This window comes from Coturnix japonica, chromosome 6, assembly GCF_001577835.2.
Source record: "Coturnix japonica isolate 7356 chromosome 6, Coturnix japonica 2.1, whole genome shotgun sequence".
Taxonomy (NCBI): domain Eukaryota; kingdom Metazoa; phylum Chordata; class Aves; order Galliformes; family Phasianidae; genus Coturnix; species Coturnix japonica.
The window spans coordinates 4,424,863-4,444,872 of record NC_029521.1 but is presented as its reverse complement, the minus strand read 5'-3'; the positions used below and the strand labels follow the sequence as shown (position 1 = coordinate 4,444,872).

The following is a 20,010-nucleotide window of genomic DNA, read 5'->3' as shown; positions in this document are numbered from 1 at the left end:
CTGGGTATGGTTTTTTCATAGAAGAGGAAAAGCACCTCTAAAAAGCCATTTCTGATGCGCTCTTATTCTGAAGACCCTATTTAAGATGTAACTAGGTGCTTTCCGTCATTGAAAGATTAGACATATTATTGTTGGTTAAAAAAGCTTGCTCAAGATGCATAGAAAAAAGCAACCTTCTGGCGCAGGGAACAAGTTGCATACTTGAAGTACAGCCCATGCAGAAAAGTGTGTTCTAGTGTCACTAAGTGTTCATCTTCTCACACATCTAGCGATGCTAATTTGATGTCAGATGAGCTTAATGGATACAATTTAGTTGTATCCTTCATGTTTGAAAAGCAGTTTTCTTTAAAGAGGTGATTTTTCTTTCAAGTCATATTACATGGTTATATGGAGGTTTTTACACAGTGGCTAGCAGTAGATAATGCGTACCCGGGAGAAGAGTGATGTTTAAACTGTATCTAATGCATCTGTCATTGGAGAATATTTTTGTGCCCTTGAGGGCTGTGAAGGTTTTTTTTCACTTTTTGTTCTGATAATGGCTGAAATGAAAACTTTTTCTCTGTTGTTTACCACTGTTGTGGTACTGTTTCATTTATGGGGAAAAGGAGGATCCCCCGAAGCAACTTTAAAATAGTTTTAAAGGAACGTAAGCTTGCTTTCCTATGTATTTTGTGGTGTGTTCAGCATTTCCCTAGGAGAAGATGGGCTCTAAGGGTGTGTCTCTGTGCTCTTCACCATGCTCTTGAATCTACAGAAAATTGAAGGCTGTAGCTCTGAGGTTGAACTTACAGGAAGTATTTATCGTGTAGAATCTGCACTATCGGAAAGGGTTTTACACCTTGTCCTTACCTTTAACTTTAAATCCTTCTGTAGATTCCAACTTCTGAAAGTCTTATAAATGTTACCCCGTTTGCTCCCCCAGGACCGAGCCCAGAATCTTCATGAGCGAAGGACAAGTACAACCACCCTCACTGTAGATGTTCTGGATGGGGATGATCTGGGACCAATGTTTCTTCCTTGTGTCTTAGTGAACAATACTCGTGACTGTAGACCTCTCACCTACCAAGCAAGCTTGCCAGAACTGACTGATCCTGTAAGTCCTCGTGATTTTTCTAAGTTTTCTATGTTTGTTTTGTAGCTAGCTGTCATCTGTCTCTGTGGACACAATAGAGAATTGTAACTAGAAGGAGTGTGCACGCTTTGTGTCAGGTTTTATCTGCTAAACAGGTTAAAACTAAAGCTAGATGAAATTCTGGCTTTGATACAGTGGTATATTGCTCTCTACAGGGGCTGAGTCTTGCTGAAGTTTGTTGGAATTGTGTAATTGCTTTCTTAGCCCTGTCTTCATTGTACCCATGAAATGAAAAGCCACTTGTAGGAGGGGACTTGACGTGTCCCTCTTTTCAGTATTATTAGAGACATCAAGGGAAAGATTTTTAGGGAAGGATTCATTAGTCGTTTATCCCTGAAGTGTCTTTGTTATGCAGTCTGCTTTCGGTCCAGAAGCACTAAAGATCAGCTTGCGATTGTCCCGTGTAGCTGATTATACTGGGTACACTGGTTAATGCATCAGTTAGGATTAGTATAAAGTTCAGTCATTTCACCCTTGGATATGCACAGCGGATGACTAAAAGAAGAGGTGAGAGCACTATAAAATCCTGATGTGAGATGATGCTAATTCTTCTTCCCTACAGGGTAAGAAGCCTGCTTGGTAGGCTGGAAGTGTGCATCTTCAGAGTAGGAGAAATGCTCTTCAGTTGGCTAATTTGATTTATGTGGGTTTCCTAATCAGTGCTGATAAATGTCCTTTGATTCACATACTTAAAATAACAGAAAAGCAGAACCAGTTAAAACTCTGGGCTTATCCCCCACCCAATCAACTGACTTCAAGTTAACTTTGACTAATGACGTTGAGATCATGACTTCCCTTTTTCATCTTAGGACAGTCTCTCTGTGCTGCATCCTCTGACCAAGAGATGGGGAGGATGAGGCTGTGAGTGTGGAGGTTCTTGCTGGTCTCTGTCTTACTTGCCTCGCTGTCCTGTTCCTTGTATGCTTTTGCCATCCCATGAGTAAGGCTTCCAGCTTGGTCTGGGCTTGGACCCTGTTGCAGGGCAGCTGCTATTCTTCTTTGACTGGGGATGACATCCTTAGCAAGTTCCAAAAGCTGTCATGATTTTTTCGTCCATTTTAGAACCAGCTGAAACTGTCTCTAATGTACGCAGGAGTTCATCAGGTCCTTCTGTACAGGCCAACAGTACAGGCTCTGGTTAAATAACCAGTACAATCTCTAGGAGACGAGAGGAAGCTTATTGTATGTAGTCACGATGTTCAGTTAGTGTGCTTTTTGTATAAGAAAGGTCTGTGAGGAGTTTCAAGGAGGTTGTGTAAGTCAGACTGGGCCTGATGGCTGTCACGGTTTGAACTAAAAATCCCGGAGGGGCCCTAGGCCGAAAGGAAAAACGGCCTAGGCCGAAAGGAAAAAAGTTAAATTAGGAAAAGAAAACAGCGGCAACGATCTAAGGAGGCACACTTATTTACTAAATACTATATCGAAATACAGGATAAAACAACATATAATACAATATAATTGAAAATTGAAAATGAGCTAACGAATCAAGCAAAATAGGAGAAGAGAATGAGTCCCGTTAACCGAGAGGCCTACTGTAAATCTAGGCGAACGGCTGAAGGCTCCCACACACTCCCCTGAACGCCAGAACTCGAAAGACGTCAGTCTGTTCTGCGACAGAGTTAATATAGAGTCCAGGTCCCGTGAACTATCGTGTTGTTCCCTGGGAGATGTAGTCTTTCTTCTGTAAAGTTGCAGATTCAGTTAAAATTATTCATGCTTAATATGATTTATGATGTGGAATACTGATAGCAAAAATTACAAAATTTATTAAACCATGGACATTTCCACCCCTAATTCTACATCATTACATATGTTTATACATACATAACAACTCATATGTTATAATTGTGATAATCAGCAACCTATTTTCCTCAACAATTTATATTTATTCCATAAACAAATCCCTAAAGTTGGAGAACAAAACTCTATTAAACCTAACCTAACTATTGTATTAATTTTGAGGACAAATGCAACCTGCCAAGAAAAAGAAAACATGTCAGCGGTAGAGGGGAAAGGCAGCGCTATTAGGGCGTCCCAACATCAATGGTTGCACTCAATCCTTTCCCAGCCCACACAGCAATTTCCTTTGACTATATTCTTCCATGTGTGCTCTAACTGCACTTGGCCAGCTGCAGGAATATAGAGCTCAAGATGGATAAAACTTGCTTACAGATGCGCTAATTAAGGTATTATAGAGAAAAGTGTTTCCTTAACATAATCCACTCTATCTTAAGTCCTATACCTAATTGAAACTATTCTGTACCTAATTGAAATATTTTCTGAGACTCTAACCTATATATCTACAGCGAAAACATTTGGCTGACTCCCCCAACATCAAATTCCCTTGTGGAACACATTGGACATATCCCATTTTTGGTCCATCACCACCACGTGCACCAGGTCCCTGGGCAAGACAGTACCCCGGAGAGGTTTTGCCGTTTCCAGACGGTTGGAAGGGACCCAAACCGTCTTTCCCAACACGCCTCTTTTATGTGTACTACAGGAACCTTATCGCCCTTCCACGGTACGTAGGAGCTGGAGTGGTTAGGACCATTACGATTACTAGATCCTCGGAGTGTTGACCAACCAGGTGGCTTGGCTTGCTAAATGGTTTCTCCCAGTTTTTATATGTTCGCCCACCCATTGCTTCAACATTAGTTTTCAACACCAATTGAATCGTTCAATCTTACAAGAAGGCTTGGTGCATGATAGGGAATATGGAATCCACTCAATGCCATGATTTTGGGCCCCAATGTGGTACAAGAGAATTTTGGAAAATGGGTCCCATTATCTGATTCAATTCTTTCTTTGGAGTGCCATGCGCCACAGATTTGCTTTTCCAAACCTAATATGGTGTTTCGGGCGGTAGCATGGAGGTACTGCGTATGTTTCGAGCCACCCAGTTGGTTGCCTCCACCATTGGTGAGTACATAACGCTTACCATTGCGGATCGTGGCAAGGGGATATAATCAACCTGCCATGCCTCTCCTATTTTATACTTTTGCATCGCCCTCCCCCAAAGAGGTTTCATCCTCTTGGCTTGTTTAATTATGGCGCATGTTTTCACAATCATGAATAACCTGAGCAATAGCCGGTCCATAGTTAAGTCCACCCCTCGGTCTCTGGCCACCACTTATATGTTGCATGCCCTTTCTTGATGACCTTGAAGTTCTCATGGCCCACCGAGCTAGGAATAATTCACCCTTGTTTTTTTTTTATTTGCCGTTCCAAGTCTATTTGAGCACCTCAATTTTGGCAGCTCGATCACCTGTATGGTTATTTTATGTTCTCAGTAGCCTTACTTTTAGGCACATGAGCATCTACATTGGCGCACCTTTACAACAATGTTCCCTTTATTCGGGCGCAATGTCTTTCCACAGATTCAGCAGGCCCAAACAGGTTTTACCCTTTCGTGGCCAATTATTCATGCCTCCCACTGTTGCAACCACCCCCAAAAATAAGGCATTTGCCACCATCCATGATCAGTATAAAGATGAAGCATTTGGCACCTCTCCCGTTCGCCACATCTAAAGCCAGCGAACAAAGCCTTTACTTCTGCGAATTGACTTGATTCTTCTTTACCCTTTCGGTGGCCTTCTTGCAACTTGTCGTGTTGAGCGGGGGCCTCCATACAGCAGCTTTCCATCTGCGATGCCTTTTCCCTACAATAGACATGATCCGTCTGTGAATAGGGCAATTTCTTTTCGTTTTCCTGGTAGCTCATTGTAAATTGTGGTGCCTTCTTTAGCACTGATACCTCTTCTGTAGGTGGGTTGTTTCAATTGTTTTACTCTCAGGCAGTTCCATGATACACTTCTAGAATTTCCGGACGGTGAGTTTTCCCATTCGAGCTCGGTTGAGTAATTAATGAAATCACTTACTCCAAGTGCATTCAAGTAGCATGATGGGTGGAGGCGAACCTGTCCTTTAAAACATCCGAAGTTAATAATTTGACTGGCAAAGCGAGGGACAAACAGAGTGCTTAAGAAGAAGCTGAACCTCGGGTCCCAACATACTTCAGAAGCAGCCCGAAAACCCCCTCAACACGGCTAAGATCTGCCTTCTCAGTTGGGTGTAGCGCTCCTCAGCCCTTTATATGCTCGACTCCAAAAATCCTAGGGCGTCGGCCCTCGGGTCTCTCCTGAGGCTCTTTGCCACAAACTCCAGGTGGGACCTTTCTCTCCAGCGCAGTGTAGAGGATGTTACTGTCACATTCCTGTCCCGTCCGTACTGCCCCAAAGGCCACGGCACGGGCTATTTCCTTGTTTTATCTGTTTTCAAAAGCCTGCTGCTGCTCAGGGACCCCGATGAGAAATTATTCTTCTTCCGTGTTACCTGATAGAGAGGCTCACTATGTGGCTGTAGTTTTGGACATGCATTCTCCAAAAGGCCCACTACTCCAGAAAAGATTGGGGTCTCTGTTTTATTGTGGTGCGGAGAAGACATAGCAGTGAGTTGTCGAATTCACATCTGCTGGGATGTGCGACGCTCCATTCTTGCCATTTTTATGCCTAAGAAACTGGATTTTCCTGGGGCAGCCCCTATCACCTTGCTGGCCGCTTATGGCAAAACCAGCTTTCAAAAGAATGTGGATTATCTGATTTCCCTTTTCTTTGGAAAAACCTCTGCTGCTGTATGGCCCCACCACCACAATGTCATTCAATACTACTGCAAGTGCTCAGGAGCATTACCCCTGTTCCAAAAACAAGCTTGGATCAATCCATGGCAAATTGTTAGGCTGTGCTTCCACCCCTGGGGTATAACGTTCCAGGTATACTGAATCCTTTCCAGGTAAAAGCAAACTGTGGCCTACATTTGCAGCAATGGGAGGAAAAGAGCATTAAGCCATATCAATGGTTGCATACCACCTAGCTTCTTTTGACTCCAGTTCATACTGGAGTTTCTAGCATGTCTGATACAGCAGCACTTAATGGAGGGTAACTTCATTCGGCACGGTAATCTACCTTCAGCCTCCAATTTCCCCACTTGGTTTATACCAGGCACATAGGCCATATGGGCTTGTTAACAGGCTGAGTGCCGTTTTGCTAATCACTCCCTATTTTCTAATTGGCGATATTAGCTTAGTGAATGCGGGAGCAATGAGTCCCTGATTGGTGCGGTACTGCCGTCTGTGAAACCACTTTGGGGTGGGTCGGCAATTGGTACCTCTTGTGTCTTTTACCTTGGAGCAACCCCGACAACAGAAGAAGGATCATCTGACAGACCAGGTAAAATTGACAGCTGCTTAACACCATTTGTGTTATACAGCAGCTATCCCAAAGGAGCCCGATCGATACCCCTTGGGAATTCCTTGAAGATATCCCATCTAAGGTAATCGATTTCCCAGTATTACATGGAGCCTCTGGACCAGTCCACAATAGGTGTCTCTTGCAGTTGACCAGTGAGCTGATTTCGGCACCTCCAACATAAGGTCCAATTCTTGGGACCCCCAGTCACTCCATGAGATATATATTGGTTGTTTGTCCCTTGGCTGACTTGGAGGCATAGGGCTAGCAGTTGATGCACCAGTGTCCAACCAAGGCTTATATATTTCTGTGGTCGAAGATGTGACCAGGCCACTAATCCACACAGTCCAGTAGTACTCTATATGTCCCTTTCACCCCCCCCTGGCTGGGGGCAGGGAACCCCCTATTGATTTACCTCGGCGGCTTGCAGCAACTGGAACTTTCTCCCCGTTGAAAGAGTTCACCTGGTATGTTGTTTTTGGATTGTAATTCTTATCACTCGTGCCTGAATGGACCAGAAGTGAGATGAAGTATATACCACTTCTTTATATCCGTCCCCAATGATTACTCAAGAAATGTACAAACCAAAGCAAAACGTATTGGTCTTATCGATTGTTCGGTATTGCTTGAATACGAGGGTTTGGGTTTTTTTTTTTTTTCTTATCGTTGTCATTTGCTTGAATACGAGGACGTCTCTTTTATTATGGTTGAGATTTTCGATGATTACAGGTCGAGAGGACTCATGTTGTTTAGCTCTCTCAATAGGCGATCGTGGAAATCCCTGTGGTTATCATCATCTGGTTACCACCGTGATTTATCTACATTCAGCACATTTAGCCAATTTGCATTAATATCCACTTTGTGTTTCCTCCACTTTGTTACCTTTCCACTTATTTTTTTTCCCATTTTGGACAATGGCTGAAGTATAAAGCTTAACTTCTGTAGCGCTTATAAATAATTCAAGCTCCTGAAGTTGCTAATTAGCTCATTTACAGGGGGCTGTTCTTCCCCTTGCCATTTACCAATGCAAGTGCACTGGCATGCATTTTACTGGAGCTGCCTTTGTAAAGTCACGCCACATTTGTCGTGCGAAACGTGGACTGCCCTTTTCAGGATCATGGTAATTTGGTTTGGATTGTTACGATTGAACTGGGCGGCTGTAGAGGCTTTCACCAGAGCCCTTTCTCTCAAAAATTGGAACCTTTCTAAAAACACCATATCAGTCCATTTTCTGTTTCTCAGGCTTCCAAGTCGTTTAAAGGGGAAAATCTAATCTCTTACGCTATCAACATCCGCTTCCAGAAGGTGTAGGACCGATTGATGTGGATGGCCATAGCCTCTGTCACAACGTGAGTCCTCTGAATGACACCTCATGTTGCAGAGCTTCACTTGCCTTCGTCAAGCCAGCACTGTTGCACCATTGTCCCAGCAGCCGAAGTTAACCAAGTGACATTATTTCTTTGGCGTGACGTGTGGAGAATCCTGTTCTCAGATCTCGATTTGCACTCAGTTTAAAAGATCGATCAATAATGGTCGTAAATATCTGTTGCTCACACTTTTGCTTCTAGCTCAAGAGTCCGCAGGATGTTGATTGTTGGCAGCTGTGTTTGAATGAGAGCTGCACCACTCTATAATTTTGGACTCGAGAATTTCGTTAAAGGAAATTTAGCTTTTGGATCTCAGTCTGGGACTCTGACCCTGACTATGGACGCTTGTGTTATTCTCCAGGCGCCTTCCTCCTTCTTCCCTCTCTGCCTAATTTTCTCTCTCCCTAACTTTCTCGCTTCCTCTGACTTCATTCTCCTCCTCTAACATCTTTCTTATTACATGCTCTAACAACCTCTGGCTCCGCGATTCCTCTGGTCTTCTGACTCCTCTGCTCTCCTGACCAGTCCCTGACCTCCTGGAGTCCCCTGCTCTCCTGAGGGTCCCCCTGCTCTCCTCTGAGTCTCCTGAGTCCTGCTCTCCAATCCCTCGCTCTGTCAACTCCTTCTGCATTTCTCTAACTGAGTTTGAAACTTGTTGTTGGTCTTTGTCGCCTCATTCAGGGGACAACCAACATTGTTCTGTGTCCCAGACATGGTGGTCCGAATTGACTACTGTGCCCTCGGTGGCTGGTACAGATGTGGACTACATGTTGCCCCGCAATGGCTGGCAAATTGCACTACATGTGCACCCTGGTAAGTGGTAGTTAAATACATTCAAACTCACCCTGGAGGGAATAGCGGTCTCGGAGAAGCGTATCGCGCTCAAGACTGGACAGCACCAAGCTCAGTCTGGAGGCTGTTGAGTTGGACTGAGAGTGCTGTACCGAAACCGGAGGACGTTATGCTCGGACTGGAGGGAGTGGCTCAGTCTGGAGAGTGTTGAGCTGGTCTGGAGGCATGTGTCTCGGTCTAAAGGCATTATGCTCGGTACTGGAGGCTTAGCTTCGGACTGAAGAGTGTTAGTGCTCGGTCGGAGGCATTGTGCTTCAGGTCTGAAGAGCGTATTCATCGCGGATCGAGGGCTTAGCAACGACTGAAGAGTGTGTTGCTCGGACTGGAGGGTGTCGCAGTCTGGAATTGGAAGGCATCATGTCTTGCCTGGAGGGTGCGCAACTCAGATGGACGGCGTCATACTTGACTGGAGAGTGTTGTGCTGCGGATCTGAGAGGGCAATTTGTAGCCGGTCCGGGAGGGCACGTTCGCTCAGTCGGAGAGTGATGTACTCGGACCGTGTAGAGGGCGCTGTGCTCGGACTGGAGGAAGTGTTCGATGCTCTGGCGGGAGGCGCCTCGATGGCTCGGACTAGGAGAGTGTCAATGCTCGGACGCGGAGGGCGCTGGTGCTCGGTACGAAGAGTGTGTCCGGTGCTCGACCGGAGGGGCAATCGCGCTCAGTCATGGAGTAGAGTGTCATGCTCGGCACTGGAGGGCGCCGTGCTCGGACTGGAGAGTGTCAGTGCTCGGACTGGAGGGCGCCGTGTGCATCGGACTGGAGAGAATGTCGTGCTCGGACCGAGGAAAGGGCGCTGTTGCTCGATGGAAGGAGTGTTGGAGTTGGGATTTGCAGGGAGTTTTCTCATTCCAAGAGTTTTTTCTGCGTACTCATAAGATTCTCTTTCTCGTTACCGGAATTGATCTCGTTGGTTACAGGAGAATCTTATTCTCTCAGTTCCAAAACTTTTATCTCTCATCTACTCTTCTCATCCCAAAGATTTTGCTGACGTGCAGGCTCTAAGACTCACTCTTTCATCTACCAGATTGAGTCTCGTTGCGTATCAGGAGATCTTTTCTCTCAGCTTCAAGAAGCTGTTTTTACTCTCTACCTTCTCAGTCGCAATAGTTTTTCTGCCTGTTCAGCTCTAAGACTACTCTCTGTCTCGCCATAGACTGCCCTGCTCTACTCTCAACACTTAAAAACTTCACTAGGATGGTAATTGATAGGCCCGATAAGCGATTATGCTAAGCCCAAAATCATTTGTGCCTCCTGAGATCTGCCTGAAGCCACAAACATCCAGCCTCAAATAATGCCGAATCAAAGCTCTCAGGATTTCTTCAAGTGTTCAGGAGTGAAGCTCCATAGACGACTGAAGATGTCTGTCCTTGAGAATCTGCTTCAAAGCTCTCAGCACTACCCTGCCACTAGTATTCTCTTGGTTGCTAGGAAGACTCTCCGGATGTTTACAATCCAGATACTGAGTGAGATATTACAATAATCAACAGATAAAGGATCAGGGAGATTAAGTTGGTGGCCACTGATCATTCAAAAACGTGCATAATAGGAGTCTGAAGAAAGAAAGAGGAAGCACGCTTAAAAATACCTATTTCTGTATAATTGAGTGCATTAGTGCTCACCTTCGTAGCTGTATACAGATAGACGAAGTGGAGGCATGCTTAACCATGACTTGTCAATCATATACAATTGTTATAGCTTCCATAAAAAGTGGCTAGCTTAAACATGCGCCCAATTGTGTCGGCGCGTTCAAAAAAAGGAACCAATGGCACCACGTCCCTGGGTAAAACAAATTAGTTAGAGAAAACATTTTTTTTTTTTGTCCTCCAATAGAGAGAAAAAAGTTAAAAGAAAAAGAAGCTCAGCAGTGATTTATTAAATAATCCGGAAGTATTGGCAGTCCGCTTGGATTTCAGTTCAAGCTCGCAGGTTGCAGAATTCGCAAACAGAGATGCTCCTAACAGGAAAACAAACCGTAGCATCTGTTAAAAGCTAAGAAGAGCAACAGAAGAAACACAAGAAAAACGCAACGTCATTATGCCCGCATATCTCCACCAAAATCTGTCAACGTTTGAACTAAAAACTCACTGCGTCGGGACAGGGGCCGTAGGCCCGGAAGGGGCCCTAGGCGAAAGGAAAAAAGTTAATAGGAAAAGAAAACAGCGGCAACGATCTAAGGAGGCACACTTATTTACTAAATTACTATAGTCGAAACTACAGGATGCAACACATGATAATACAATATAATTGAAAAATTGAGCTAACGAATCAAGCGAAAATATGGAGAGAGAATGGAGGTCCCGTAACGAGAGGCCTCTGTGAATTCTAGGGCGATAACGGCTGAAGGCTCCCACAACCGTCCCCTGAACGCCAGAACTCGAAAAGACGTCAGGTCTGTTCGCGACAGAAGAGTCCCGTGACCTATCGTGTTGTTCCCTGGGAGATGTAGTCTTCTTCTGTAAGTTGCAGATTCAGTAAAATTATTCATGCTTAATATGATGTTATGATGTGGAATACTGATAGCAAAAATTACAAAATTATTAAACCATGACAATGGCAAACTGGAAGGAGACTGAATCTTGTAGGCTTTATGAACCTCAAAAAGAGATCATTTCTCTGTGCTGAGAAGTGCTTCCTCACAGCTGCATCCTTATTTTTAAGTTATAGAAAGATGGGAGCCTTGATAATCAGCTTGTAACAGCAGAAAATCAGCAAGGAAGGGATGGAATATTCCGTATTTGACCTTACTATTCTTATTTATGCTTGTCTTTTTTTTTTTTTTTTTACTTCTATACCTTGGTATTTCTAATTGCAGCGGTTGAATGTGACTTTGTGAATACATGCAGATTAATGTGGCTCAGCTCTGTCTCCAATCCTTGCTGTGGACAAGAATTTGCTGGGCACTGCAAGGCAAGGTGTTGCCTGCCAAGGAAGTCCAGCAAAAATCTGACTATTGATTGCTTCTGAGTTGCAAAATATATTCATTTAACTTCAAAAGCTGCAACCTGTTCAGGTGTCAGCTATTTTTGTTTTCTTTCTGGCTGTTTTGTGTCAAATTGCACCTTGAGAAGTCTGATCTGTGAAATGAAAAACTGGTTCTCTTGATAAAAATAGCTGGTATTTGCTGCTTATCTTTTTGCAGTGCTGCAGCTATTTTGATAAACATAAGTGGAAGAAGGATGTTTCCATTACAGCTTTTACCTTGCTACTTGAAATATTTACCCGACTTGTAAATTATAAAGCAGTTAGACAATAGGAGATATATAATATAATAATTAAGAATAATCCCTCATTAATAAGACACGTTTGTCCTGCAAACAGCAGTACGATAAAGGTGCAGAGAGGCCTCTGGCAGTGAAGTAACGGGATCCTCCAATCTGAAGAAGCAGCCTGAGCAGAGAAACTCTCTTTTCTTTCCCTAATGGTAACCTGTATGTAGGCTAAAGGATGTATGTAGGCTTTTAGTCCAACACCATAATTTATGAACTTTTTGTATTTTTTATGACAAAGATGAGAAGAAGCATTGATGAATCTTTAATGAACAATAGCGAGGTGTGGGGTATTAAATAACAGTAACTTCAAAAGTCCTGCTTTACAGTATGTCTACTCAGCTGACCCCTAAAATGAAGCATTTATAAGTAAAACATTAAATGTAACTGGAAAGTAAAGGTCTTGTTTTGTTCTTTTTTTTCTTTTTTTTTATTAGAAGATTGGTTGTCTTTAATTGGCTTCTACCCGTGTGTTTACTGAGGTAAATTAGAGCATTTTCTTTCCAAGCTCCTTTCCTTTACAAGTTCTAAAGCAGTTTGATGCATTAGCAGTGAAGCATCCATACAGCTTGGGCTTTGTTTATGGTTTTTGCTGGTGAAATGAAAGAGACCGGCAGAGCTAATGGATCTCTTCATTACCAGGGAAACAATTTTTCCTCAAAAACAGTACCAGTACTTAGATTATGCCTTCTGAGAGTAGGTCTGATGTCTGCCTTGTGGCAGTATTAATAATTCCTTAAAGTCTGCTCCAAGCTGTGTGGAATGTTGAAGAAAGAAAGAAACAAAAAACAAACTGATTTGCATTTCTGCTATTTATACAGATAGTGCAAATTGTCCCAAAGCTTCACATCTTCCAGGCAGAGCCAGAGGTTATCTGATGGTCCCATGTGGTGAGCATACAGAATAACATGTGATAGTAGTATTTCTAAGTCAACACGTTAACTGAGCATGGCCAGAAGGTGAGACTTTATTGATGGTTGCCTCACTTTGTGACTACTCCTTCTGCAGCTCATCACCATTGGTCCGCTATAATTAACTGCCAACAGAGACTCATTAGGGCTAGTACAGAATTGTAGCAATTGGAAGGGATCTCTGGAGATCACATAGTCCAACCTGTGCTGAAGCAGGCTCCCTGCAGCAGGTGGTACAGGAAACTGTCCAGGTGGGTCGTTAATATCTCCAGAGAGGGAAGCTCCGTGACCTCTCTGGGCAGCTGTTTTTCTAGCCATGTTCTTCTTAATGCACCCCATAATGCCATCGGCCTTCTTGGCCACAAAGGCACACTTGCTGGTTCATGGCCAACCTGCTGTTGACCAGAACACCCAGGTGCTTCTTTGCAGAGCTCTTTTCCGACAGGTTATCCTCTAATCTGTACAGATGCACGTGGTTATTCCTCCTCTGGTGCAGGAGTCGCCCTTCTTAAATCTCCTAAGGTTTCTCTGTGTTCAATTCTCTCTATGATTACGGCTAAGATAACACAAGCACCAATTACTGTTGTAAAGTGGTTGTGCTGTTAAAACAGTAGGCAGAATCTCATCCTCCAGAGTAAGTAAACTTTTCAGCTATGAAGAGCACATTAGCTATTCTGAATGCTTTATCCTGTGTAAGGTGAGCTCTGGGAGCTGAACTTCTTTATTGCTGCTGAAGCTCAAACACAGAGTTAAATTAACAGCCTGTAATTCACGCTTAGATTATTTATGGCTTCCCTGGGCTTTAATTTGTTTGTGAAGTCCCACCTGTTGTGTCTGATTCAGAAGTTCTCAGGGAGGGGAAAATGAAATTTAAATTCTTCTGAAATTCATTGCAAAAATTACCTTGCAGAAAAGACACCAAACCCCATGACAAAACAACATTCAAAGTCATTATTTACGGTTCTGTCTCATAATACAGATGCAAATAATGATTTCCTTCAGGAAAGTGTAAGCTGCAGCTTCAGTGATGTTTTAAAATGAGCTAGCACAAGCCTGTCAAGAAATTAAGTTTCCACAAGCCAAGTGTATTGCCATGTAACAAAAAGAGAAATGATGTCTGCCTCTGACATGTGAAAGGTTATGTGTGTACTCTTACTTAATTAGTCTAGTTACTAGTCTGTTCTTCCTTGTTACTGTCCTAATTCATCTCTAGGAATTAATTCACCATTAGCTGTATTTCAGTTTCTGAGAAAGCCTTGCTTTTTTGCATTGTTTTATATTTGCCTCTATGTTTTCTGTAACTGATCAAATCTAGTAACAGTTTTGTCTTTGTCTCAGGAAGTCTTAAGTATATAAGTATTTTATTAACAGTATGTTCAAATCAGTACATTAAAAGAAAAAGAAAAAAGCTACCCTTGCATGTCTCAGCATTGGAAGGATCCTTTCTCCTCCCTCTTCCCTCTTCAGTCAATTCTTGATGTGATTATTCTGTGAAGGCTTTGTCTTTTTCTGTGCTCAGTTATTTTTCATCATCCTGCAAAAGACTGAACGGCAATTAGCAGTTAAACATAGATTAGGCTGATTTAATCAGCTGCTGGGCTGGTTTTGCAACAAACTGATTCATTATCAGGTTCCATTGGATAATTATCAGTCCACATGAAAACTCATGTACTCTGTGACACCTACGTGGCTTTCTTTGTGCTGATTCAAGATTCAGCACTTTAAACAACCAGCTGCGTTATGGAACATCACTTATTAATGCACTTCTGATGAATCTTTCAATACATAAAGTATTTATTTTTGTGCTAATTGTCCTGAGGTTGTCAGCAAGGACCTTGGCAGTCTGTGGGCCTAGCAGCCCTGTGGAGCGCTGGGGCTCAAGGAGGTGAGTCTGAGCATAGACTGAAAGCCAGTGACCAAAAGGTCCTCCAAACAAACAGCTTGGAAATGACGAAAACTGACTTTTGATGGTAAGGTGAAATTTACTGGCATCAAAATAGAGTTTTTCACTAGAAAATAGGGTCTTGGCTTTTGAATACTCCTTGCAAGGGAAAAAAGATTCATTGACTTTCATATATGCGAGGCATAATAAACCACTAACATTTGCATGCCTCGTTGATTCATAATGTTCCAAATTTTAACTATACGGTAAATGCAGCGAAACTTCAGCGTATCTTGATTAAATGAACAAATACGTCTTATTTGAGATCGTGACTCTTTTGCAGAATTCTAGGCTGGTGATAAAGATGAGTCTTGTATCAGACCAGTGGTTATGCCATCCACTGACAGCTGCTTTCTAAAAGTCACCCTTTATATTTTCATTACTTGTTTGAATTGTGAAGTCGGTCACATTATGTTGTGGGGAACATGGGACACCTCTGTAAGTAACCAGATCCAATGGGTTCTGCCCAAATAGCAGTTATACATATTGTTTATCAGTATTGAATGTTGCAAAGGAGGCTGTGCTGATTTTCAGTACCTTAGAGTTTATGGAAACCACGTAACAGTTGTTTCTAGAGGTATTTCAGGACATTTCCTTGCTATCTAATTGTACAATCACTGGGTTTTTCTTGCCAGTTCAGTTGTTGGTTAGGTATGCCACTTTCAAATCATAGGATGGCCTGGTTTGAAAAGGATCACAATGATCATCTGGTTTCAACCCCCCTGCAATGTACAGGGTCACCAACCTGGGTTTTCTTGTCTTTTATTGCTGGAAGAATTGTGTGTTTCTCTCTTTCCTTGCCAAAAATGTTAGGAGGGAATCACAGAATTGCAGAGGTTGGAAGGGAACTCAAGAGACTGACAAGTCCAACCCCCTGCTAACGCAGTACCCTATGGCAAGTCAAAAGAGTAGGAGTACAGTTGGGTCTTGAATACTGCCATAGGAGACTCCACCACCTCTCTGGGCAGCTGTTCCAGCACTACATCACTATTACCATAAAGTTCTTCCTCACGTTAATACAGGACGTCCAGTGTTCGTGTTTTAGGCCAGTATTCCGTGTTCTATCACTGCACACTACTGAGAAGAGCCTGGCCTCACCCATTTGCTTCCCACCTCCCTTTAGGTATTTATAAACATTCATCAGATCCTTCCTCATCACTCTTTTTTTCCCCAGGCTGAACAGACCCAGAAGTGACCTAACATTTTGAATAAGTATCTGTGCAATAACATCTGTCATTTAGACTTAGCTGAAATTGGCAGTATGTCAGGGGATGCTCGAAGAGTTCGGCTGCTAGTAGAGACATTTCTTGCTGCCTAGCCTGGTAGTTAACACGTTTTTCTTTCTGAGAAGTTTGTGGTTTTTTTTCTTTTCCATCTAATTTTTTTATCTTTTCCAACATTAGAAACTCATCTTAGCTTTGCATACTGATGTGTATTTCTCATTAATCAGTACACGGGAAACAGCGAATTTCTTATTAAATGTGTTGTGTTCATCTGTGACTTAACTAGCTTCCCATTGCCTGAGGATCTCTCTTGCCTTTAGAATAACAAATGCCTGAATTCTTCGTATCTCATGGCTTCGGGGCTTGATTGGAATGAGAAGTAAGCATGCTTAGTTTTTAAATAAATGTTTAGTTTGGAAGAACAACTTCAATCAGCCATTATTTCCGAGCTCCTGTATAATCCGTGTGACAAATGACCAAAGGTGGAAGTTAAAAGTTTATGCAGCTGTTCCCTAATTAATCTAGGAGCTCCAGATCATAGAAAACCAGGTCTCATGCTGTGATATAGTCTGTTAAATGTTTGCTTTCACCATATGCATGTTGTGATATAGGTTGTTAAACGTTTGGTTTCACCATATGCATGTTGCCCACATTTCCATTTAGGTTTGTCATATGTAATACCATAATCGTTTCACATTTTCTTCATTAATACTCAGAAACGGGAGCGTTTGACCTTGTAATACTGTGAAATCTTTATTTCCTGCATGGGGGATTGATGTACTTTCCTGTCTGTGTGTTATGTATTAGAATATTTATCTATAGAAAAGCAGGGCAACTCTTGGCTTGTGTTAGGCTGAAATTTCTGAAGACAGGTAGCATGTGCTTTCAACTGTTTAGAGATGAGATAAATGAGGTCCTGTATATTTAAAAGCCAAAAACTAGTTGATCATTGGCAGTGTCATCTGGCACTTCAGCCATGCTACAAGAGCTAACCATTAAAATAGTGAGCTATATCTATACGTTCTTGGGTTGTTTCTTATTCAGTAACTGAGAAAAGAATCTCCCTAGTGCCTGCGGCCCTTTGCCACTGGCTGAAGAATGAGCAAATTGACCCATTTTCCAGGTATTAATCTTTCATTAGTCTACGTAAAACCCAAGGCTCAGATTAGGAAAGAGAAAATGAAGATTGATTTCTGTGACAGGTATGTATTTGTCCATGTATTTTTATTGAGAAAGGCAAATCGTTATGGCCAAGTTGTTTTCGGTATATCTGAGCAGCAGGTAACAATTTTTCTAATTATTTTTAAGCAGAGATGCGTGATGAACTGGTTGGCAATCTTGTGTTACTTTGAAAGCAATTCAAAACTGATGATGAAATCCTCTCTTGGGTGCAGTTTCCCTTCCGACATTTATGGATAAACTTCCCATTTGCATTTTTTTCACTCTTTTCACTATAATTACAGCAATATCAGAGGTTATCTGATAATAAGTTCAAGGTAATGGACGATGCTAAATGCACGGTAGAGTTCACAGTAGATTTACTAGCTTAATATTTTTTTTCAAATAACTTGATGCCAATAATTTGAATTAACTATGGATATGGCTCTTTCAGCAAATCAAAATGGATGGCTTTGGTAAGCTATTGATTATCTGCTTGTGCGTGATAAGTAGACATAAAAGGAGTTTTAAGTCTTCTGTTACGATTGGTTGCCTGTCTTCCATATGCAATCTTTTGATAAGTAGACTTTTTTTTTTTTTTTAACTGAAAACTAGTGAAGCATGAAAAGGTTAAAATAATAAGGATGTGAAGTCACAGGTAATTAATTTTTATGTACTTGGGACTATACCAAAACAGTATGACTAATTAGAATTATCAGTAAAATTGACAGTAACTTCAGTATAGGATCACATAAGCTGTGAACTGTAATCTCTCCCAGGTAGGCAAGCATTTTTACCTGCTTGAGCCATTGTCCCATAGTGACTTAAGTATGGATGCACTTTAGTTAGAGGTCAGGTAAACTTGCCTCTTTTTAATAACATGGGTAATTTACTTAAATGTGGAATTATTAGGGTGGAGATTCCCTCATTTGTTTTGTACGTGGTAGACAAGCGAGGCAGCTGGGAAGAGGATGGGAGCAGTGATTTTCATTGGAAAACAGAACAGGAACGCACATGGACATGGTTTTTCATAGCGTACACAAAGAATTGGTTAAATTACAGAATCACGACCTACAAGATCATCCAGTCCAACCATCCACCGGTCACCAATAGTTCTCTCACTTTGCCTCTTCTCCCAGGCAACAAACAGGACCCGAGAAAGGGGCCACAAGTTGTATCAGAAGAGGTTTAGATCAGACATAAGAAAAAACTTTTTCTCTCAGGGCGTGGTCAGGCACTGGAATGGCTGCCCAGGGAGGTGGTGGAGTCACCGTCCCTGGCGGTGTTCAAGAGGCTTCTGAATGAGGAGCTACGAGAGATGGCTTAGTGGCTTGTGGTAGCAATGGTGGTGGGAGGATGTTTGGACTGGATGATCTCATAGGTCCTTTCCAACCTTCTGATTCTATGATTCTATGCTTTACAAGCTTTGGCTTTTCAGTAATGCTAACCTTTCTATAACATACAAAGGAAAATAAGTATATAATTGCAGTTGGTCTTTGAACATGTGCTTTGGAGGAGGTAAACGTGTTTGTTTTCAGGACTGGGTTATCAAGCAGCCTGTGATACACAGTGTTTATAGATCTCCCTAGCGGGCTCAGGAAGAGCAAGAACTCTAGCGCATCTCTAGAAATTTAGTCCAGACTAGATATGGCTGTTGGTGAGGACAGGCAAATGTTCTCGGTATTGATCAAGGGCTAAAGTGAAGTTTTAAAGAGTTTGCTTCGGTATTTGGATAATATTTTAATAATTGAAAGCAAAGGAGAATAGAATGGTAAAAATGACCAACGATAATATGCGTAACTTTAATGGAACCATCTCCATATTCAGAAAAATTCTGTTGTTTGTGATTTTCTTTAGAAACTTAATGGGAATGCTAATTGAGCATATTGAATTCTTATAGCTTTGTCAGAAGCTATGAAGAAAAAGGGCTTTGATTTTTTGCTTGGAAAAGTAACTGTGGAGCTGTAATTAGAAGTCATTTCCTTTTAGAAATGAAAATAATCTTCTTTGATTCAAGCTTTGGACTGGCAGATCAGCCAAGTAAGCCAAATATGTAAGTGCTGAAGACGTATCTCTAGAGTTCCCCAATGGGTTTGATGTGTGCAATAGCACAGGTCTGCTGGTGCAAACCCGCTTCTCTTTACATGACAGAATTCATACCATATATCTGCGGAATTAATGAATTACAAACATAGCCAAACACTCTGGTCTTTAAAATGCCTTGCTATTTTATCCTATTGTATTCTTTATTCACTCTTGAATTTTCACTGTAAAGTTAGGGGGGGGGAAACAAACAAAGAACAATGAATTGCTATGAAATAAATAAGGGTTCAGTGTAATGTACTAGGCTATGCAGCTTACAAAAATAATTACAGTAGGAAAGTGTGGTTCCTTGCTTCTTCAAGATATCCCACAACACGGCAGTTGGGACTGTCTTGCTCTTTGTGAAGCCATGAAGGGATTTCAGAGATGAAGTAATTGCACCTTTCTCTCCTCTAAATCTTCACAGAGGAAAGAGTGCCTCAGAAAGCATCGTCTCTGCCTCATTCTGAGCCCTGACCTCTGTCCTGAATGTACAATCAGCTACTAGTGTGAATTAACTACTGTCTTGGATGTTTGCCATGGGGAAAAAAAGGCCACTTGGACAGTATGCTCTTCTGTTTTCTATTTCATAAAACAGTGTTTGTTATGGCATAAAGAGAGGCTATTGTCAAAGAGGAACTGTGTGTATTAATTTACTTGATCCTCAAATGTCATTTAGAAACAGTGAGACTTTTTAAATGTTGACATTTAGACAAAGTGCTTTTACAGTGGTGCCTTATCAGTGAGCTTCAGAAGAAATCTCATCCGTGTCATAACATTGTTTCTCATAGTGATAATTATAATTTCTGTAGTTAGCTTACCCTATTAAAC

General features: G+C 42.0%; 1 protein-coding gene across 9 annotated transcripts in view; it reads left to right on the top strand.

Annotated features, from left to right (window-relative positions):
• PCDH15 (protocadherin related 15) overlaps positions 1–20,010 on the top strand; it is an 814,794-nt gene that overhangs the window by 634,722 nt on the left and 160,062 nt on the right. For all 9 annotated transcript variants that reach the window (XM_032445316.1, XM_032445314.1, XM_032445315.1 and 6 more), the window contains one exon: positions 923–1,093. In XM_032445316.1, the coding sequence (XP_032301207.1) occupies positions 923–1,093 (171 nt within the window). The remainder of the gene's footprint in view (positions 1–922; positions 1,094–20,010) is intronic.